Genomic DNA, 22,327 nt, shown 5'->3' with positions numbered 1-22,327 from the left:
AGCAACTACCATTTATTTATTTATTTTTTATTCCTCACCCGAGGATGTTTTTTCCATTGATTTGTTTTTAGAGAGAGAGGAGGGGAGGGAGGAGGGAGAGAGAGAGAGAGGAGAGAGAGAGAAAAACATCGATGTGAAAGAGACGCATTGATTGGTTATCTCCCACACACACCCAGGTCTGGGCTGGGGATTGAGCCTGCCACTGAGGTATGTGCCCTTAACCAGGAATCAAACCCGTGGACCCTTCAGTCTGCAGGCTGACACTCTAACCACTAAGAAAACCAACCAGGGCAGCAGCTACCATTTATTGAGTGCCCATTTATCCCATGAGAAGTCTTAGTAGAGATTAGGATAAACTCATTTTATGGATGAGGAAACTAAGGCTCTAAGAGATTATAGAATTCGATGGAGCCAGGATGTGTGATAACCCAGGGCCACCCGACTCCCAGCCTTCCTAAGCACAGGATCTTAATTGTCCACATTCCGCCCAGCACTACCCAGAATGGGGCAAAGGGCAGGTCCTTAACAAACCCTCGGGGAACCGATGACAGGTTGATTAAAGAGATTTTCCAAAGCAGTGGCCACATCTAATTTTGGAGAGTTGCACCTCGTGTGTGGCTTGGGAGAGAGGATCTGTGAGGTTTCTAGGCTGCCTGAAAGTGGGGTTCTCTCATTTGGGAAAAGAGGCTGGACCAGGTCTTCTGGTCACCTGACTACACCTCGGATAATACCCAGGCCCCTGCAAAGCCTCCTTGATCTGGCCCCTGCCCACATCTCCGGGCCGCCGCTGCCTGCTCCCCTCAGTCACTCTGTTCCTGACAGCCTGGCGCTCTTGCTGTTCCTCAAGCACCCCAAGCCCAGTCCTGCCTCAGGGCCTTTGCAAGGGCCACTCCTGCTGCGGGGAAGTCTTCACTCTAGAACTCTCCATCCTGCTTCTCAGACTACCCTATCCAAAACATCACCCTCTTCCTTCTTTGCCTTTTTTCTCATAACACTCGCAACTTCTGGAAATTACATGTGTTTTCCAGTTTATTTCTGTCTTCATGAGACAGGAAACTTCCTGAGGACTTTGCTTGTTCACTGCCCCAGCCCCTGGAGCTCGTGTAGGATGGTGCCTGGCATATAGATGATGCTCTATAATATTGGTTGCATGAATAAATGAGCACCCCCCCCCTCGCTCACTTTAGACATATCAGGAGATCAACCTATAGCTTCCCCAAAATATGTGTCCCTGTGACTCACATCCAGGCCCCAATCACACACACCTTGGTTTGCAAGGGGAAAGAGAAGAAACATTTGACACCCATGCACTGTGCACCACTTTGCAACAGGAATTGGTACCTGACAAGCACTCAAGGGTTATCTCCGTCTTACAGCCAGAGAAACTGAGGCCTGCTCTCTGCTTGTCCCTAGTGCTTAGCATAGTATTGGGCACAAACATCTAGTGAATTGCATTGCACTGAATTGCAGAAGTTCAGCAACAGCTCACGGTCACTGAATTAGGAAGTGTGGTACACAGAATTAGAAAGTGTGGTACCAGAATTTGTCCTCAGTGCTGTCCAGTTCCAGCCAGTGCTGTGCCTCCGCCATGGCACACATAGAAACTCCAGGGATATAACCTCGTTAACATCCAGACACTTTCGAGGGTGGACCCTCGCCAGATACCCACGACTGGCAGCCCAGTCAGCCCATCCTGCACCGGGGGCCACTCTCTCTACATGCCCAAGGGCCTCAGCTTGAGCAAACCCTGGGCTGACTGTGTCCTTCCTGCCCCCTGCTCCAATGTCCTCTGGCGCCAAATATGTGTTTTTTTCAATGAGCCATAGCTTTGAGTTATCTGTGTCAGCGCCTCTCCCCAACAGGGCACGTGAGGGAGGCATAGAATGACCCTGGGCTGGAAGGACCCTGAATGAACACTTACAGCGGGAGCCAGCAAACTTTTCCTGTCGTCGAACAGTAAATCTTTTAGGCTTTTGAGCCAAGAGACAAAATTGAGGATGTCATGTAGGGACTTTCATATCATTTTCACAAACAGTGTTGTTCTTTTGATTTTTTCCCCCAAACATTTCAAAATGTAAAATTACTGCCGGCTGCCAGGCTGCAAAAAGCAGGCAGCAGGCCAGTTTGGCCTGCTCTCTAAAGTTTGCAAGCCCCTGTTTTAAAGCAGTACTCCTTAAGCTTTAACATGTGTAAGAATTGCTGGATGAGCTTAAAATAGATGTCTGGGTTGACCCTCAGATTCAGATTTAGCAGGTCTAGGGGGGACCCCTAAATTTGCATTTATTTCTGATGCTACCTGTCCACTGACTACATTTTGAGTACTTATTTGAAAATACCCCATTTTATGGATGAGGAAACTGAGGCTCAGATAAGTGATATGTTCAAAGTTACCCCCAGTGGAGGAGGTGATGATATCTATTCTGCCAATTCCCAGGGCTGTTTTGCCACAGAAAATTCCTCTCCATTTCCTGAACCCACTGAGTTCTCTCCTGCTTCTGAGCTTTTTACTTATTTTTCTCTCTCCCACTCCCGCCCTCACAAATGCAATTTCCCCATCAAGATCCAACTCACATGTCCCCTCTTCTAAAGCATCCTTCTCTTTACTGCCACAGCACTCTGTACATACTTGTATATAATGGTTTGTCTACAAGCTTATCTTTGAAGCCTTGGGCTGTCTCTTATTCCTCTTTATGTCCCTTTACAAGGCTTGCAAATAGGAAGTATCACAGAAATATGCACCGAACAAAAGAATGCATGCATAGATGGGTGGATGGGTGGATGAATGAATGAATATTTTATGATCTATTCCTTGAAAATCATTTTCTTGGCAAAGTTGAGCCTAGACCCCAATTCTCCTAGAGCACAAGCTAGAGTCTATTCCACAGTTGATGGAAAACCTAGCGTGTGAACAGCAGCAGTTACATCTTAATGAATGTGTGTTGGGTGTGTGTTTATATGGCAGGCCTTTACTAAGCACTCCTGCCAGTCCTCTCCATAGGCCTTGATTGGCCCCACCTTTCCTAACAAGAGAATGGGTCCTGGAGAGGTAGTTTGCCTGAAGTCACACGGTAAATAACTCCCTGGCCCCTCTGCTTCTGTGTCAGGCGTGCCCCTTGCTCCTCCGCCTCCACCAGTGCTCCTCACCACCTGGGCCCTACCCCCGCTGCGGCCCCTGCTGGGCTCACCTCCGTCTGCATAGGTCTCAGTGCCGTAGCCGTCCTGCAGGCCGTTGTTCCAAGTGCCCTCGTACTTGGCTCCACTGCTGCTGCTCTGCCGGGTTCCATAGCGTCCCTTGAAGCCGTGTGTCCACTCGCCCTTGTAGAGCCAGCGTCCCTTGGTCTCTATGCCCAGCCCATGCCGTTTGCCCTGGCTCCAGTATCCCTCGAAGGTGTTGCCGCTGGGCCAGGTGTAGACGCCCGCCACTTCAAAGCCAAAGTTCCAGGAGCCCGAGTACTCGCCCTGGCCCTTGGGGCCTGTGCACAGCCCGTGCCCATGGGCCTTTCCATTCTCCCAGCCTCCACAGTACGCCCCGCCATCGTCAAAGTCAAAGCGGCCCCCACTCATCTCATCATAGCCCCCGACAACCTGACTGTCCTCCAGCTTGGGGGTCGAGGGCGATGGGGGTGCCAGCGGCACGCTCCCTGCTTGCTCAGGGCCGGGCCCCCCACTCACCACCGCCGCACCCCAGCAGGGGGAAAGCAAGATGCCACCAGAGGCTGAGTGAGCCCAGGAGCCAAGTCAGCACTGGGTGGGCTGGTCAGTGCCATGCCTGGGAGGCCCCTCTCAGTCAGCCAGAGGAAGGCTGCCAGTTGGGAAGGAAGCAGGAAGGAGAGATTCAAAGCCTCCACAGAGCATCCCGAGTCTGGCTTCCATGGAGTCAAAGGAAAAACGCTGTGATCCCTTTAAGAAGCACAGCGAAAGGGTGGGGTGGCGGGGTCCCCAGTCCGTCTCAAAGAGGGAAATTCCCCTCGGTGACCGTCCCAGCCCCCAGGCTGAATTCCTGCAGCCCGCTGGCCCCTTCTCCTCCACCCGTGGGTGTGGGGTGTGCGGGGCTGTCGATCTCCTCCAGGCTGCCCCGCCCCTGTCCAATCCTGCCCTCCTCCCGGGACAGAAAGGTCAGTGTTGCCCTAACAAGGCCATTGGATCTCAGAAGCTGCTCCCAAAATAACCCCCTGGCCAGCCCAGCCTCCTTCAAAGTGGGAGGGGTGTTTCAGATCGGGCTGGTGCTTCAGACCCTGGGAGTGGCTGGAGGGATGAGGAAGGGAAGCTGAGAACAAAGTGTAGGCAGCTGGGGCGATCTGATGGCTCCTCTTCCCCTGGGTAAGAGCTCTCTTCCACCTCAGGGTTCCCAGAGTCTGTGGGAGCGAGCGGGCGGAGGAACTGGGAAGGGAGGGGAGGGAGACTAGCAGAACACCCTGTGCTGGCACACTCAGAACCCCCCAGAGCAAATCTCAGCCCCACCGCCACTCACATGCCCTCACAGGTCCTGGGGCTACGGCACCACTGCCAACCCCAAAAAAGGAATCTAGTGACTACAGAGAAAGGAATGGGGCCTGGTTTCACAGATGCTTTTGAAAGCAGAGAAGTGAGGGTCTAGAAGCGGAGTCTTGGAGCTGCAGCAGATCTGGGTCCAGAGCTCATGCACAACCCGAATTCCCCCCAACCCAGGAACTCTGAGAAAACCCGGGGGGAACCAGCGCAAAGGCTCGGATCACTCCCGTTCTCTCCTGCGGGGTAAATACCTCCTCTGAAGGGCGAGGAGTCTGTCTGTCCTCCATCTCTGAGACAGAGTTGCCAGTTGTATTAGAAGGAGTTCATCTCAGAAACACTCAAGGATCATGATGATTTTTTTTTTTTTTTAATTCTCTTTCCAAGTTCTTCTGCTCTGGTGTCCTAAGAGCCGGTGAAGCCAGACTTCATAAAGTTCCTGGGGCAGGTCAGGTTCCCAAGCTCCAGCGAAAGGGACACATAAATCTCCATGACATGAAGCTGTGGCCGGGGCTAATGACTGGAAATCCCAACTGAGCCCAGGGTTAACAGGAGCATGGAGTAACCCCGAGGAAGGTGGGAACCACCAAAGAGAGGGAGAGAGAGAGAGAGGGAGAGAAAGAGAGAAGAGTAAGAGAAAGAGATGGGGGAGGGGAGGATAGAGACCATTAAGAAAGCAAGCACAGGAAGTCTCTGAGAACATTACACGATTATCTGATTTCAAACTTATCATACCCAAATTGCAGGATGACTTAGGCCACTTAAAATCACGGCAGAAGTTTTGTTCATTTCAGAAACGGATAGAAAATGTTTTCTTCCTCCCTCCCAGCTGATTCCTAGTTCTTAAGACTTGGCTCCTTCATCGTTCACAGCCCCCTGCCTTGAAGGGCCCCTTCCGTGTCCACGTTTCACCCCCAAGTAGAAACACCCAGCCCCCGCGCACGCACTATCACTGGCTGTTTGCCAAGCTGACAGCGAGTAGCAGTAGATAAAGACGGTATCATCTGGGTTTTGTCTCGCCACCCGGCCAGGCTGACTGACAGCCTGCGTGCACACTTCGCTAAGAACAACACCTCAATGCTGTCCCCAGAGAGTTCTGCTCCTGCCACTTCTCACCTAAGTCCCTGGAGAATCCCCCCTTTCTTTCTAGCTCTGCTCTCCAGGGGAGGGGAAAGGACATCTTACACTGGAAGCCTTTTGTAGTTAAATGCTGAGCAAATCACCATAATACTGTTCTAAGGCTGCCCGGCTGCTGTGTCCTAGAGGACTGTTCACCTACATAAATTTAGCCAGTTCCCCCATGCGGCTCCCTACAGTGGTTCCCTACCAAGGGCCTGTACACATAACAGTCACCAGTAGAACTTAAAAGACACAAACAGATTCCAGACTGCCCCCACCCCCACCCTCACCCCCACCCGCAACCTACTGAATTCAATTGTCCTGGGTGGAGGCCAGGACAGTTAAATTCTTTTTAAAAGATCAGACGAATCTGACTCTCATTCCTGGTTAAGAACCACTGTAATGTCAAATTAAGAAACTGTTTCTTAATATAACATTTACATATTCATGAATCTACTTACTTAACATAGGCTATGTATGTTACCAAACTCAAGGGGTTCACTGCTTTGGGGTACTTTATTCAAAAATGAGACATGGTTGTCCCAAAGTAGTTTTGTTTACTTGCAGCAAGTAAAGAAGATGAGGATTTATAACCAAAGCTCTGTCTCCTGGAAGGGAGGGTTAGCCATTGCTTAATACACTATGTGGTCACTTCCATGTTGTTATTTGATGTTTGTGTGGGGTTTTTTTGCAGTTGGCTACTTTCATCCCCTTGAAGTTCTTGTCACCTCATCCTGTTTACTGTTACATCTGCAAAATACTGTGCTACATTTTAACATTAAGCAAGAGATAACATTTAGTAAGAATGGCCCAAACCTTGAGACCCTTGTCCTATCTAACACTTGGGGTAAATAATTGTGGAGTTAGATATCTGTTCAAATCCCAAGCTGTGTGACCTTGAACCAATTGTTAATTTCTGTAAGCCACAAATTCTTCACCTGCAAAAGTACCTTTCTCAAAGGGTTATTAATATTAAGGCTAACAGTATCTACCTTATATGGCTGGGTAAAGATTATATGACTTAATACTATTTTAAAAAAGACTGAGAACACACTACACAACTAATAAACTTTAGCTATTATTAATATTATCTTCACCTGATGTTACTTTCAAACTATTATGCTTAATAAAATAGTCACCAGAGGGAAGCGATCACTCCCTAAATATTAAGTACAGTGAAGTACTCCTTACTCTTCCCAGTATGTGTTCACTCAACCTTACTCTGTGGTTTTTTCATTTTTAAACTGATAAACTATGTCACTGTTAAAGGGACACTTTGACTTCTTAAAAGTTTAAGTAAATTCTTTGCCAAATTTGCTGCTGGCCTTACCGGGACCAGGTTGAGCTTCTTGACCCCGCCATCACTTTTTGGCCCCGCCCTTTAAACCAATACGGTTCAGGGAAAGGGAGACCTCTTGTGGCCAGAGGTGCATTAAAACAGATTTTCCTTAGGAAAAGGAAGTTCTTTCCACCAAATGGAATTTACTAAAACTTGGAGTGAATTTAAACTGTTTTAAAAAGTATCTATCTCATTCCTCTTTTTCCCAGGTCTTTTCTTGCTCTGTGGTTCTTTGGTCAGATAGGGTAGTCACCGTGTCCTATGTTTCCTTCTCAACTTAAGCATGACTGCTGACTGGTTCCTTATCTCCTGAGTCCAAGACTTTATAATGGAGAGAAGGGAACTGAAAATCCAGAACAGAGAGGACCGCACATGGAAACCCACCTGAGTTCTCAGCGCTGAAGACTCAGCCGAAGAAGCCTCATCTCCCCAGACAAGGCTCCTGGCTGGTTAGGTAACTTCCCATGCTGGCTCCTCCCCGCAACTGGGAGGTGTTTTGAAGCAAGGATTATCTTCATTCCAAAACAAAGCACGAACACCTACTCTGTGCCCGGCACTCTGGCTCATCTTTGTATGCCCTTGCCTGCACATAGTGGGTTCCCCTAATCTCTCTTTCTCCTTAGCATTTGGCAGCTGACAGCCCCCTTCTTAAAATGCTTTTTCATTTGACCTCTAGAACTCCTCTCTTGGTTCTATTCCTGCTGATACTACTCAGTTTTTTGCTGGTTCCTCCTCATTCCCCTGCCCTCTATACCCTGAGAATGTCCCAGAGCTTGGTCCTTGAGCTGATTATCTACATTTGCTTCCGAGGTGATCTCCTTCAGGCTCATAGTTTAAATATAAGCATCCTGACTCTATCTCCAGCCTGAACCCTCTCCTATCTTCACTCATATATCCAACCCCAACTTAACAGCTCTACAAGATGTCATAAGCATCTCAGACTTAATGAAATCAAAACCAAATTCCCAATTTCTTCTCCCAGACCTGCTCTCCAGGTTATTAAAACCATTGGAATCACCCTTAATTCCAATCTGTCTCTCACACCTGATGTCCATTAGCAAATCACTTCAGCTCTACCTTCAAAGTGATTTCAGAACAGCTCTCTCCTGTACTGCCAAGTGCCCAGGCCACTGGAAACTATTGCCTGATTTACTGCAATAGCCTCCTAACTGCTCTCCTTGTTTCCTTCCCCTGCTCCCCCTAGTCCAGTGGTCGGCAAACTCATTAGTCAACAGAGCCAAATATCAACAGTACTTCTTCAAAATAGACTCGCCCAGGCCGAAAACCAACTTCTGTGCATGGGCCACGAAGTTTCAATCGCACTGTACGTGCGCCCGCACGTGGTATTTTGTTGAAGAGCCACACTCAAGGGGCCAAAAAGCCGCCTGTGGCTCTCGAGCCGCAGTTTGCTGACCACGGCCCTAGTCCACACACAGCAGCCAGTGCTCTTTTAAAAGGCCAGGTCTTTGTGGCTCAATCCCCAATGTGGGGCGTGCAGGAGGCAGCCCATAAATGATTTGATGTTTCTATTTCTCTCTCCCTCTCCCTTCCTCTCTGAAATCCATTAAAAAAAAAAAAAAAAAGCCCAGCCAGCGTGCTCAATGGTTGAGCATCGACTTATGAACTAGGTCACAGTTTGATTCCTGGTCAGGGCATATGCCGGGGTTGTGGGCTCGATCCCCAGTGCGGGGCATGCATCATCATTGATGTTTCTCTCACTCCCTCTCTGAAATCAATTAAAAAAAAATATTTTTTTAAAAGGCCATGTCTGATATGTCTCTTCTCCAAACCCAAATGGTTCCTTATCTCCTCCTGAGTTGAAGCCTTTATAATGGCCTAAAAGGTCCTCCATGAACTGCCCCTGCCCTCTGCCTCTGTGACCTCGCCTGCCTCAAGACAGATATTCTTGCTGTTCCTCTAAACACCCACATGGCTCGCTCCCTCACTTTCTTCAGGTCTCAGCTCAGATGTCACCTTATCAGAGGCTTATCTGATCACCCCAAATAAAATATCAGCCCCTCCCCCTGCCCAGCCCTGATTATCCCCAATCCTCTCTCCACAGCACTTTCTCTGAGGACAAGGATAAGTTCTGCTTATTGTTCTATTCCTAGTATAGTGTTTCTGGTGTTTCGTAGACTCTTGGTAAATGTGTTAAATAAGTGAATGAATATTCAATGAGTAATTATTAATACACATGTCAGGATGCTCCTCTTCTCAACATCAGAGTATTAATTTCTCAATCCACAATCTGAATCAGTTTTCCCAGGACACATCAGAGAAGGATGAGTTCTGTAAGTGGCACTCACCGAAGGTCAAATGTCCCAATGAGGGATGCATATTAATGTTGGCCCAAATAGGTCTGAACAGAGTAATTTTTAACTTTAAGATTCTTGTTTTGAGGAAGATATTGAAATGTAAATACAATTCATTCCTGCAAATCTGGAATGCCTAAGCTTCCATCCAAGTTTGGATTTCTTCAACAGGTTACTCAAACATTGGAACTTTCTTTTTCATCCTGACACTTCCTCCTCATAACAACTTTGTCTGAAAGGAATGTGCACCATTCTTCATTCTCTGGTGACTGTTCTGTTAATATACAGAACGAAGCAAATAACCAGACGACTGGTTTGAAAAGCAAACCAAAAAAGATTTAGGGACTTGGGAACCATCTGAATTCAAGTAACATGTTAAGCCCATTTGCTTCATTACTCTCCAGTAAAAAAGGTGAAAACAAGAGTTGTGGAGGTGAGCGTGGGTGGTAGGTACAATCAGCTCTAATGGCCTACATTAGTGGTTCTCAAAGTGTGGTCTGGGAATCTACTCTTTCAGAGGATCTGCAAGGCCAAAGCTATTGTCATTAAAAGTTAGGTGACATATGTAAAATTAACATTATTTTGTCAAACTCTTTGTCTCACAGGTGGTTTTCCAGGTCACATGACAGGCAATGTCACAAGAGACTAAATGCAGAAGCAGACATGAGAATCTAGCTGTCTTCAATTAAGCCAAACATTACAGGGATTTGCGAAAATGTAAAACAATGCAACTCTCCTCATTAAATACTTTTTTGTTTTGGAAAAGTTGTTTTCCAATTTAGAGTCTATATATATGAAAATGTAAAACAATGCAACTCTCCTCATTAAATACTTTTTTTTGGAAAAGTTGTTTTCCACTTTAGAGTCTATATATATGAAAACCTAATATGCAAATTGTCTCCTCAGGAGTTCAACCAACTGGGAGTTCGATCACTCGCTATGATGTGTGCTGACCACCAAGGGGTGGCGCACAACGAAGGCAGGCCCAGCCGGCAGCTGGTAGCTGGGGGAAGGCCCTGGCCGGCAGCTGGCAGCCACTAGGGACTCTACCCATGCATGAATTTCCTGCACTGGGCCTCTAGTATCCTAATAAAAGGGTAATATGCAAATTAACCATCACTCTGTCACAAAGATGGTGGCACCCATAGCCCTAAGATGGTGGTGCCCAGTCCTCTCAGCCCCACCGGAGTCCCAGGGGGCGGCCGCTGAGAGCAGGCAGCATGAGTGGCCTGGCGGAATGCTTGCTGTATAAACAGTTCACCTTCTGTTAGCATTATGAGACCAGTACCCGTTACAGTCCCTAGTGCTGTGATGGAAGGCATTCTGCTGCCTTGCTTGATGCACAGCCTTCAGTACTACTCAATCCACACTAAACTAGTAACTAGCAGGGGTCTCTCACTAAAGTTCAGGGCTTTTCCAGTAAATACCCTCCCCACTTCTCCCAAGTACAAGTCCACCTATTTGTAAGCCCAAACTCCACTGTCATGAATCAACCCCGCAGTCAGTGGGATGTTTTAGTAAAGAGTAAACCTTACTTTGTAATCTACGTAAAACAAACTTTTTGTTAACATGGTGTTAAAATGGCTAGACAAATTTTCACTGCATTCAATGGGCATGCTTAGGATGGTCTGTATTAAAAGTTAGGTGGCATATGTAAAAATCACTTTGGGACTACATGAAAAAGATAGGGATTCATCCTCCAGCTGAAATTGAGGATTTTTTTTTTTAACCAAACTTTAGAGGGCATTTCGGGATGATTGACCAGAAACACAGGATATGGCATGTATAAAATTCTCTTAGGGGTTCCTGGGGTAGGAAGGCAGAGCAAAGATAATATCCATCCAGAGCATTTGAAACTGAAGTATGAGATCTACATTACAAGTGACTGGAACATGCCATATATATTAAAATGTGAGAGACAGAGAAGACAAATACTAGTTTCAAATATTACATCCCCTCGCTCCAAGTGAAGCAGCCCATTCCAAGCTGCTTCTTCCATGAGAGACGTCATGTAACATGCCTCAGGATGACCACCACCAGCAGGGTTTGCTTAGTGATGGCTAATGATTCTCTCGAACAACACAGGGTAGGCCAGCTAGTTTATTCATATTAAATCTAAACTCTGGATCTCTGGCTTAATAACATAAGAAACCTGTAAAGACAATAAGTTTTGCATTAAATCAGAGATGGCTTAAATCAGTCATAGAAGTTCTAATATTCTGAGCTGGCAATTACTGCATAACAAATGTTCAGTCCAGTTACAAAACCACATTTCACTTCCTTGGCCACAAAATCTTTCACAGATTTGAAAAATGCTTTTACCATGTACCCACTGCTACCAGTCACGTAATTATAGTTTCTTCATCCCCCAGGAACATCACTAAGTGAAAGGACTTTTTCTTTCATCAGTTTGTAGGTATGTAAGAACTCTGAGAGTAAGTTTAAAGAATGAATATGAACTGAGATGCCAAGTAAAGTTTTTATTGCAAGCACAGTGAGCAGGAGGTGTCTTCTCACACAAAGTGGCTGCCAGGTCTGCCTTTAACTACATCTGTCTGACAGCCCTTCATTGGTTTAAAGCATATTAGTTGGTTCTTGCTATCAGGTGTACATCATTTCTGCCATGTGGGACATTTTCTTGGGAATATACAAGTAATATTCCATGTAGCCTGACAGGTCCTCAATGGTCACATCATCCACATAGACTCGAGCTTGCTCAGAACAGGAGCGCGGGGAGCCAGACAGAGTTCTGGTGTGAAGCGACTGAGAGTAGTCCTCAAGCGTGGATCTTCGTTCTGGGGCCAAGGGAGGGACATTCTGCAAGCCTGAAAAGGAATACACCTCCATATCATGCCACCTCTTACACTGGCACTCCTTGCCTAGGCATGCACATGGCTGGCCCTGGTTTAGCTTGGAAACAGATTGAAAGTCAGAGAGTTCATTGGCCTTGAGACTTGCTTGGGAGACTTGAGTAGCATCAGAGGAGTCTTCCTTCTTACTCTCTGACGGCAGCCTTGGAACCGAAGTTCTCAAAGGCTCAACAACTGCCCCTGTGTGATTAGTATCGAGAGAAGTAGAGCATTCTCCTGCATTGAAGTCTTTAGGGGTTGAAATTCCCAGCCCACTGCTGCCATCAGGGGAGTCAGTCTGGCCTTTGTGCTTGAGCTGGCTGCTGGAAGAAGATGCTATTGTACTGCAATGTATAAACTTTGGGGGATGAAGGACAGGAGATTTAGATCGTCGACGACGTTGGGTTCTCATTGCTCCTCGTGAAGACTTCCGTGTAGAGCTAAGAGGAAAAAAAATGTACAAGATGTTGGGATACAGAGCTCTCCTAAATAAATGCTTTAGGACAGTTGGAAATCTGCCCCCTCTCAGACTTATGAGTCTAAGAGGTCATAAGTTTCCCCCAAAGGGATGTGCCCACCTCCCTTTTAATCTGCCTATGTCTCTGTGTCTCAAAAACGTCAACATCTCCATATTAGCCAGTTATAAAAACAGGAGAGGTAAAGGGTAGTTTTTACCTGCATTTCTTGAGCCAAACATTTAGTGCAGAACACCGACCCTGTCCCAACCCTTGGCTCAGGAACCTGTGACCCAACGGGTTTAGAGAAGCACCCTGCACAGACAACTGTAGGGTGTAAAAACTAAATGTTTCTATGCCTTGAATTCAGCAGCTTCAGTATTACTGTGAGGCTAATGCTACAAATGGCCATTATGGCATGATCTCTAAACAGAGCAGCAGGTTTAGGGTTCATTTCTATCACTGATTAACAGCTGACAGATTTAGACTCCTGAAGTTTTCAGATATTGGGACATATTAGATAAACTACATAACTTAAAAAAAAATATTGAATAAACAAAAGAACCAAGCAAAGCAAAAAGAAGACAAAATTGCCAAGCAAGTTTGAAAACAGAACCAAATAGAACTTTAAGAAATAAACTTCATATTTGAAATTAAACTAAATGGATGGGCTAAGCAGAATACATACAGTTAGGGAAAGAAATACTAAACTAGAAGATATATCTAAATTATTTATAACAGGGGTCAGCGAATTACAGCCTGTGGGCCATAGAGACCAGGCTGAGGTGCCCCCCCCGCCCCCTTGGCCATTCTCCCCGTCACTCCCCATGCCTGCCTTCCCGGCCAAAAGACATCAGACATGCCACACCTCTGCTTAGGGTCCATGCTGACTACTATTTACATGTTAGGGCTCTGCTGTCGGCAATCACTGGGCACTGAGAAGCAGAATCTCAGTTTGAGTGTCTGGCCTGTGCCAGGCTCTCTATGGAAGAGAGAAATACTTACTAGAATCTGAGTACCACTAGGGCAGGAGGTAAAACTGACCCTGGCATTGCCCCCAACCCAGCCATCCCACAAGTCTAGTCATTTCATCCTGAGATTCTCAGCAGCAGAACACAAAGTGTGTCCACCAGCCAAGATAGCCCACATCAGGCAGGTAGGGCAGGAGTTTTCTCACTTATGTAAGTACCTACATAATATCCTCAGATCTCACTTCTCGCCTGCCAAAACCTAAAATATTTGCTATTTGGCCCTTTACAAAAAAAAAGTTTGCTGACCCCTGACCAAGAAGGCAGCACAGAGACATGGAGAGCTGGAAAAAAGTAACAGTTAAGAGATGTAAGACTAAGAAATCTGGAGTCTCTGAAAGAAAGACTATAGAAAAGGAAAGAGAGTGATTTTTAAAGAGATAACAGCTGGTAAATTTTTTAAATTGATGAAAGGGAACCTATAGATATAGAAAGCACACTGAAGCAAATGACAGATACACTGGAGCAAACTATAGAATACCAAACCCAACAGGAACTGCTGAAGAGCTGCCTGAGACTAGACAGATTATTTCCAAAAGAACAATTAGATGAAAAGAAGGCTTTTCAATGTCAACATGGAAGCCAGAAGACAACAACTAAGAGAAAATAACTATCAAATCTAGAATATGATTTTAAGTATATATCAACTCAGGTATATCTTCAAAGAACAAGAATTAAATAAAGCCATTTTCAGATAAATCAAAACAAAATATATTTACCAATAGAACATGATGTTATACAACTCCAGAGGCATTAAATTTATTCTATATGGAGTTCTATAACACAGAGGCCCTATTTGCCAATAAGACCTTCACTAAAGGAACCTCTGAAGAAAGTACTTTAGGAAGAAAAAAAGTGATCCTATGGAAGGTGTGAGATGCAAGAATGGTAAGAGCAAATAAAGTGTAAATGAGATAAATCTAAATAAACACTGTCTATTTAAATAATAATGAAGGTAAATAAAACCTAATTTGTAAGTCTAAAAAGTGATAGAACTAAAATACTGGGCAACTAGATCATGGAAGTCAGATCAGAGTAAATGGGTTTTAAGAAAAAGGGTTCAAATACTAACTTTTGTCTTTGTTAATAAGCATGTATGGTAAAATTTCAAGGCTAACTACTAAAATAATAGAAACAAAGTATACAATCTCCAAACCAATAGAAGGGAAAATGGTAGGGGGAAAAACAAACCCATTTCAAATAATTTTTTTAAAGATGAGAAAAGGAAATTTAAAAAAGGACAACAAATAGCATAAAGTAAAATCTATGTAAATGAGTTTAAGCAGTTAAAAAATTATCAGATTAAATAAAACAAGTCATATATATTTGTGAGACACACCTAAAAGTTTAAAACACAGAATGATTGAAAATACTAGAAAAAGATACACTAGGCAAATACTAACTAAAAGACAACTGTATTAGCTCTATTAATTCCAGACAAAATAGACTTTAAGACAAAAGCCATTATGAGGGATTAAGAATGTCACTATATGATAAGTCTCAATTCACCACAAAGAAAACATTCTAAACTGTCACAAATGTAGGCTGTATGATCCTACAAAATAGCCTCAGAATACATAAAGCAAAAATATAGAGCGTAAAGGGAAACCAGACAAATGGATTCCCATAGAGATTTCAACATACTTCTCAATAATTGATAAGTCAAGCTGACAAAAAAATTATTTTAAAAATTCAAACAACACTGTCTATTTTAAATAATAATTAAAAGCTTAATTTAATGGACATACATGGAACTCAAGAATGATTAGAGAAAAACTCATTCTTCTCAAACAACATAGAACATTTATAGAAATTGACTATGTATCAGAACATAGAGCCAATCTCAGCACATCCATAATTGGGAAGAATGGGTCTTCTCTAAACATTGAGTCTTGGGTTCCATATCATACATACCCATTTCTGGATACATGGGAAAGAAAATCCAGTAATATTTTAAGGTACTGAGTTAAAAATCATCTGCAAGAGGCAGCTCTTACCCATGCCAACTGTCTTTAGATGCACATGTGGTTTTAGGTTTGGTATCGTCTGCTGCTGTTCTGACTGATGCTCTGACACATGGGCCTTCTCCAACAGACAGAGATGCTATGGACCTAAAGAAAATAAACAAAATTTACAGCTACAGCACTTATTGTTCTCACCAACCCAAGCAAAACTTGTTTTCTTTCTAGTTTGAGTTTCTCAAAAATTATGCAGCTTTTAGTGCAAATTTTCCTTTGGAACCAAATTTAGAGGATCCCTAAAAAGCCCACTGTTGCAAAATCACAAGCGAAAGAATGATTCTTAAGTATAGCCAGCAGCAGGATAAAAATAGGCTTTAGGCTGTTTATCTGGGGCAGATCAGGCCTTATGTCCAGGGAGAATGCTAATGACACTGACCATTTATTTTATGTGTGCAACCAGAGCTGGAAACTAAGTTTAGGAGCAAAAGCTTTAGGAGACTCAATCTAACTTGAAAAGGAATACATTTTCAAATATTATACAACTTTTAGAAAAATATTCTAATTTTTACAACTAATAAACTTGAAATATTTACTGAGTTAAATCTTGGCAGTTTGAAATTACACAAGTAATATGGGTTTCCAGTAAAGAAGATGAAAAAATGTAAAAGAGAGAAAAAATAATTATCTGTAATCTCACAACCTGGAGATTAGCAACATTAACATTTTAGTATGAATCCTTTCAGACCTTTTCAACACACACACACACACACACACACACACACACACACACACGGCTCCTACCTCACATGTTGTGGTACTGATAAAAACCCTTTCGAAATATAAAACCTACTAAAGTAAAATAAAAAGATGTCCACTGAAATATAATTAAAAATAAAAAGTACTGGGAATAACTTAAATATCCAATAACAGAAAATACTGCATTATATGAATTACGGCAGATCTATGCGATGGAGTATTAGAAATGTATTAAAAATTAAGTGTATAAAGACCTTTTAATAACATGAGAGAATGCTCATAATATTAAGAGGAAACAGCAGGGATAAGCACCTATACATACATTATGATCTCAACTGTGTACAAAAAGTATATGGTGTTATATATAGCCTATATATTAACAGTGATTATGTGATGTTTACTTCCTTTTTTATTTTTGTGAAGTTGTCTATAATATGTATTATTTTATAGTCAGATAAAAAGGATTATGTTGTTTTATAATAAATATATAGAGATTTGTCTTGATAAGACAAATAACACTAGAAATCAAAACCTGCTTAACAGGATCATGCTAAATTCCAGGCAAGGCTTGGTTAGTTTATGAGTCAGTACCTCAGATGTCCCATTTGTAAGTCAGCAACAATATGAAACAACTAAAGATGTATGATACATTATACAAGTCTTATTCTGCTTACTCATGGTAATGACTCACCCCTTCTACTCTTATTTGTTCAGTTTTCTCAAATGCTCTTCACTGCTACTTCTCTTTCTATAATTGTACTCAAAGCAGATCACATGCTACAAATATATAATATTTGGTCATATATTATACAGATATTTTGAAAGGTTTTTTTAATGTTCCAAGTAATTTTTAAGAGTAGTGAAACAGCTTAATTTTATGCTCCAACTTCTTTTTTTAAAAAAATGTATTTTTATTGATTTCAGAGAGGAAGGGAGAGGGAGAGATAGAAACATCAATGATGAGAGAGAATCATTGATCCACTGCCTCCTGCACATCCCCTACTGGGGATGGAGCCCACAATCTGGGCATGTGCCCTTGACCAGACTGGAACCCGGGACCCTTCAGTCTGCAAGCCAGCGCTCTATCAACTGAGCCAAATCAGCTAGGACCCAACTTCTTAAAATACCAGGAAAAGAATCTGTATATCAAGAGTTATTTATATAAATGTATATACTAAGAAATTTTGTATGTATACATATATATATGCAGCATTCCTAGTATTTTCCTGCTTTAAACATTTTTTTTTTTACTGTACCCAAAATCATGAAAGCATACACTATGACCACAATCTGGAACTGTTTGTCTGCTTTGTTTCCATTTCCCAAAATGGCTTATAAAGTGCCAATCAACTTTCATGGCAAAATGACCACAATATTGAGAAAACCACTGGGAAGAGAGAGATACTTATTTGAAGTATCATGGAAGCAAATGTGAGCACCTGTAACAGCTATTACACAATTAGTATATTTAGCATAAATCAGTCTATTAGTACAAATCTCATTTGGTAGGCCAAAATAGTGTTAGCAATAAGCAGACAGCTATAACATCTATTTAATTTTTACTATCTGCCAGGTACTGCATGCATTTCTTCAAGTTGTCTTCAAGGTACCATATAAAGGAATGGTTAAGAGCACAGGTTCTGGAGACAAACTGTCTAGGTCTCTTACCGATGTGACCTTTAAGAAGTAGCTTAATTCATCTGTGGCTTGTCTGTAAACTGGAATAACAGTAATAACTATCTTCTAAGTTGGTAGTGAGGACTAAATAATGTATGTAAAGTACTCAGGCTAGTGTCCAAGACATAGTGATATAATTTTTAGTGATTATTATTATTACTTGTTGTGGAGTTTTGTACTCTGAGTTTCCAGTGTTTGGTTTCCATTCATGAAAATAAATATTCTTATATCCATTAAAAATCTGAGGTTTCTTCTGGCCTGGGGCAAAGAATGGGGATGAGAAGAATACTACACAAAACATTTTGCAAAGGGTGAAATTTTAACATTCAGACAGCAGCTGGTCTGTAGGTGCTCTAATTATTTTGGCCAAAGGGTCCAAGATTATTGATCTCTGTGACAGAACCCTAATGAATAGGTTTCCATAGTGATAGTCTCAGCAATAGAGCCCATGAAATCGACAATGTCTGCAGAGATTTCTATTGAGGTAATTCACTTTTAGTGAAAAATACTGTGATTCCCTAGAGATATACGAGAAAATCCTTAATGGGACACCGCTTGATAATGTTTGATTAAAAAGAGAGGGGGAAAGCACTCCTCAAAGTTAAGGAAAATCAAACCACGGAACCTTGGAGTACAAATGAACTACAACTTTTCAAAATTTAACAGAAGACTTTCTTTTACAAGAAATACAATGCTGTGCAGATTTGGTAGAATGTCACATTATTAACATTTATATCTTCTACAAATAATGAGAAATTTTAGTAGAGAAAAAGCTCTTCAGAAAAAAGGCTATTTAAGTCTAGTGAATAATTCCCAAATAACATATTATATATATAATTACCCTGACGCATCCACTCTTAATTTCTTGAAAGCAGTTTGTAGACTCTCCTCCTCTCCATCCTTGGCTTCGGATTTCATTGTGAAACTTTTTACACTACTATGATGTTCCCGCTTATACTAAAAAAGAAAATCAAAATAAAATGAGCACAGTGACAACAGGTGGGTTCAGAAGTATATATTTTGTTAAAATCTTTATTCCTGATACTATTACTGTTTGTTAGAGGAGAAGGGAACAAATTTCTATTTCTAAAAAGAAGTTTCAGTGTAGATGATTTCTTGAATTTATTAAGATAGAATTTAAAATGCCCAAATACTTGATGCCAATATCCTATTACACAGTTTTGGAAACAATATCACCTAAAATCTGTTTAAATATACTTTTTTAAAGGGAGGAAAATCTCTCCATTTGTAGAGGTCTAGAAACCTATAGACAAAATAACCTTTGCATCAGAAATAAAAGGGAAAAGCCAAACGAATAGCATTCTGATTCTTTAAAATACTACTATTCATCTAGTCTAATCCTAAAAATTCTAGTTAAGTATAACTTCATGATACATGGCAGCATTTCTCTAAAGCAATCCTGAATATCATTATTCATATAAATATTCATATCCAGATATCAAACTGGATATGAATATCAAAGCAGAATTACAAACATGTTTACTGATTATTCCAGTTAACCTATAAGGTTGATACCTTCATTTTTTTAAATAGCTTTGAATATTTTATTATAAAAGATAAAAAATGAATTATACTTACAATTCAAAAAAAATATAAAGAACTTAGCCCCCCAAAAAAGAGGTAGGAAGAAAAAAGAGAAATTACTGTTCTATAGATGAACATTTAAGTGATGTTCAATTTTTTAAAGCCAAAAAATAAAAAACAAATAATCAAGTTTTTTCTTTCCACCCTGATTATTACATTTAAACAAAGAAAAGGGAAAGGGGAACCAACCAAAGCAACAAGAAACACCACTGAGGTATGTTAATAAATTCTTTGAATCTAGTTTCCCAATTATTTTTTCACTTGGTAAAAGATACTAGTTATTTTTTCAACTAGTATCTATAATGTCACAGAGAATCTGAAAAACATTAAAACAAACAAACAAAAAAAAAACAGAAGATGGGGAATTTTTGAAGCGAAGGAGTCACTCTACCTCTTCTTTCTTTATTCCTAACCTGCTTGCTACCCCTAACCCTCCCTCCCCCCACCCCCCGGGGGACTCCCAGAGAGCAGTGCCTCTCTGTAGAGCCCTGGATCCTCTGAGTCCCTCTCTGCTCATTTCTCAGGGTGGGCTTGATGCATTGTGAGACCTCCAATATTCCAAAGGTCAGAGTGTGTTGTAATATGTTAGATACAATGTGACCATGTAGTACCAATGAAGCAAGGAATCAAGACGACTCGTTTCCTTTTTTATTTACGTAGAGGAAGATATTTTAGTCAGCTCTCTCCAGGGAATGAAACATTTAACACTGAAAACAGTCTCAAAAGAACTCAGCTAGCTTTCACCTCAACTTCTCAAGACAAAAAATTTAAATACACTCCCACATATATTCTGCTGGTTTATTTAACCAGTGTATGAACATTATCAATTCTATACTTCACTGGTTTCTAATCTTCTAGATGTAGAGGACCCCCCCCCCCACACACACACAATAATGTCCTACATACCTAGGAAGAGGGGTGAGCAAAGATCACATTCTAATAATTTTAAAGCCCACCGCATCTGAAAGAGTGCTATCGTAGGTTGTAAACAAATTCATCCTGCGGGCAGAACTACAGTAAAGTTTGACTTACAGTTTTCCTCAATTACTTTATAACCAGTCAGTCAAATGCTCACTCGGAGGAGTGGCCTTTATAGAGTTAAGTCATCTGAGCCGAGTCTCCCCAACCCTGCAGACCCCACACTAACCCTCTCCCGCCTCTCTGGAAATCAGTACATCACTTCTAAATGTACACTGCTGAATTCTGTAGGCGGAAGTTCTCTTCCCCCACAAATACAGAATTCTTACCATGGGTGCAAGCACTAGGCTGGACTAGGGATACACGGGGGGACTTGACACAGACCAGGGCTGGGAAGCCCCTGCCTGGGTTCCTGCCGGAAGACTGTGTTAAGAAGCTCTATACCCAAATATGTAACTTTTAATTATATAGCGCTGATTTAAGAGCACTGCAGGTGACCTCTAAAATCTGGACGTTAACACAAACTTAGTTAACATTCTTGTTGACACACTCAAAGTTAAACACCAAAACAGACCAAAATAAAAACTGGCTGCAGACGAAACGTTTAGGAATGAAGTTCCATCTCAATTATTTTCAGACTTCAGCATTTTTGATTACTCACCTTTTCTCTCGGTTCTATTAACCCTGAGCAAAGGTAAGTGTTCGGCACGATCTTAAGCGCTAAATCAGAGCCTGTGTGTAATTCACAAAAGGCTTATTATGCTCCTCAGTATTCCTACCTTCCTATTCACTCACATCAAGAGCTCTAGGACAAACTCCGGGGAACACAATTCACGTTAAACTTGTGGGAAACTTCCTTGCCGTTTTCACAGCGCTGATTTCTTGAACAATCTCCCAAAAGATCAAACTGTTAAAGGCCTATTCGAAGTTACTTTGTATTGCTTTAAGTCAAATCACACAGGGCAATTTATGCCTCCGATTTCCCCCAACCTTTCAAAAAATGACAAGCAAAATCCTTCTAAGTTCCTCCATCAAAATTTCTGGTTTTCCCTGACTTTCAACGAATAGCATGTGTCACAATCTTATTTCTATCTTGCCGTTTTCACCAAGACCTCTTTCAACCTCGAGCCTAGGAGAGACCTGGGGAAGAATAAACGATCCGCGCGTCAGCGCGTCATCACAATGTTCAAGATTTAGGAACTTCCCCGGCCCCCCGGAAGCAAGCGCGGAGTCGGGGAAAGAAAGCCCCGTCCAGGGAGTCTCTAAGTCGCCAACAAGACGAGGTTGAAACCATCGGCTCCCCCGAGATGAAACACAGTCACACCTCTCTCTCCACACCCACTTCAACCCCGACACGCGCTCTTCTTGCTAGAGCCAGAGCACAATGTTGTTCTTTTCACCCAGAATCTGGAGGGGTCGCAGTTGGGAAGGATCGGGAGAAAAGGTCAGAGCCCAGCGGGGCTCGGAGAGCGGGGAGTTGTCCAGGAACCCCCAGGTCTGGCCGCCTGGGGTCTCCTGCTGGGAGGCGGCCCCTGCAGGACACTCCCCCGTCCAGAATGAGAGATTTCAGTTGGGCGAAGGCGCCCGGGATGCAGGAGGAGGCAAAGAGTAGGCAAAGAGGCAGCCAACGAGACTGGGGCTCAGAAACGAGCGGGAAAGGGCGGGAAGGGGCAAAGGGCGGCCGAGGAGAGTGAAAAGGGGAAGCTACAGCCCAGCGGGAGAAGGCGGAGGAGCAAGACCGGGCAGGGGCAACGAGAGAACAGGAAGGCGGGAAGGAGCGATAGAGCGGAGCTGGGCAGGGCCAGGCCGCAGCAGCCGAG

At 42.9% G+C, this 22,327-nt stretch overlaps 2 protein-coding genes across 2 annotated transcripts in view; both read right to left on the bottom strand.

Moving 5' to 3' along the window:
- The window catches only part of JPH2 (junctophilin 2), a 62,628-nt gene extending 57,571 nt beyond the window's left edge, over positions 1 to 5,057 (bottom strand). Inside the window, exon 1 of the mRNA XM_005871274.2 lies at positions 3,186 to 5,057. Within this exon, the coding sequence (XP_005871336.1) occupies positions 3,186 to 3,564 (379 nt within the window). The 5' untranslated portion in view covers positions 3,565 to 5,057. The remainder of the gene's footprint in view (positions 1 to 3,185) is intronic.
- A 6,661-nt stretch (positions 5,058 to 11,718) lies between these two features.
- OSER1 (oxidative stress responsive serine-rich 1) lies at positions 11,719 to 21,456 on the bottom strand. The gene is made up of 4 exons (XM_005871247.2): positions 21,169 to 21,456; positions 18,826 to 18,941; positions 15,588 to 15,701; positions 11,719 to 12,547 (listed from the first exon to the last, which is right to left on the bottom strand). The coding sequence occupies exons 2-4, from the start codon at positions 18,900 to 18,902 to the stop codon at positions 11,860 to 11,862; spliced, it is 879 nt and encodes a 292-aa protein (XP_005871309.1). The 5' UTR covers positions 18,903 to 18,941; positions 21,169 to 21,456; the 3' UTR covers positions 11,719 to 11,859.
- Between the last annotated feature and the right edge of the window lie 871 nt (positions 21,457 to 22,327).

Source organism: Myotis brandtii, unplaced genomic scaffold (assembly GCF_000412655.1).
Source record: "Myotis brandtii unplaced genomic scaffold, ASM41265v1 scaffold333, whole genome shotgun sequence".
NCBI lineage: Eukaryota > Metazoa > Chordata > Mammalia > Chiroptera > Vespertilionidae > Myotis > Myotis brandtii.
The sequence above is the reverse complement of the archived record's forward strand: the minus strand, read 5'-3'. Positions and strand labels throughout refer to the sequence as shown.

Coding starts and splice junctions, on each gene's coding strand:
- OSER1 (XM_005871247.2), bottom strand. CDS start 18,902: ATGAAATCCGAAGCCAAGGATGGAGAGGAGGAGAGTCTACAAACTGCT. Junction 15,702..18,825: donor TTAAGAGTGGATGCGTCAGG/GTAATTATATAT, acceptor TATTTTCTTTAG/GTCCATAGCATCTCTGTCTG. Junction 12,548..15,587: donor TCTAAAGACAGTTGGCATGG/GTAAGAGCTGCC, acceptor TTTTCCTCTTAG/CTCTACACGGAAGTCTTCAC.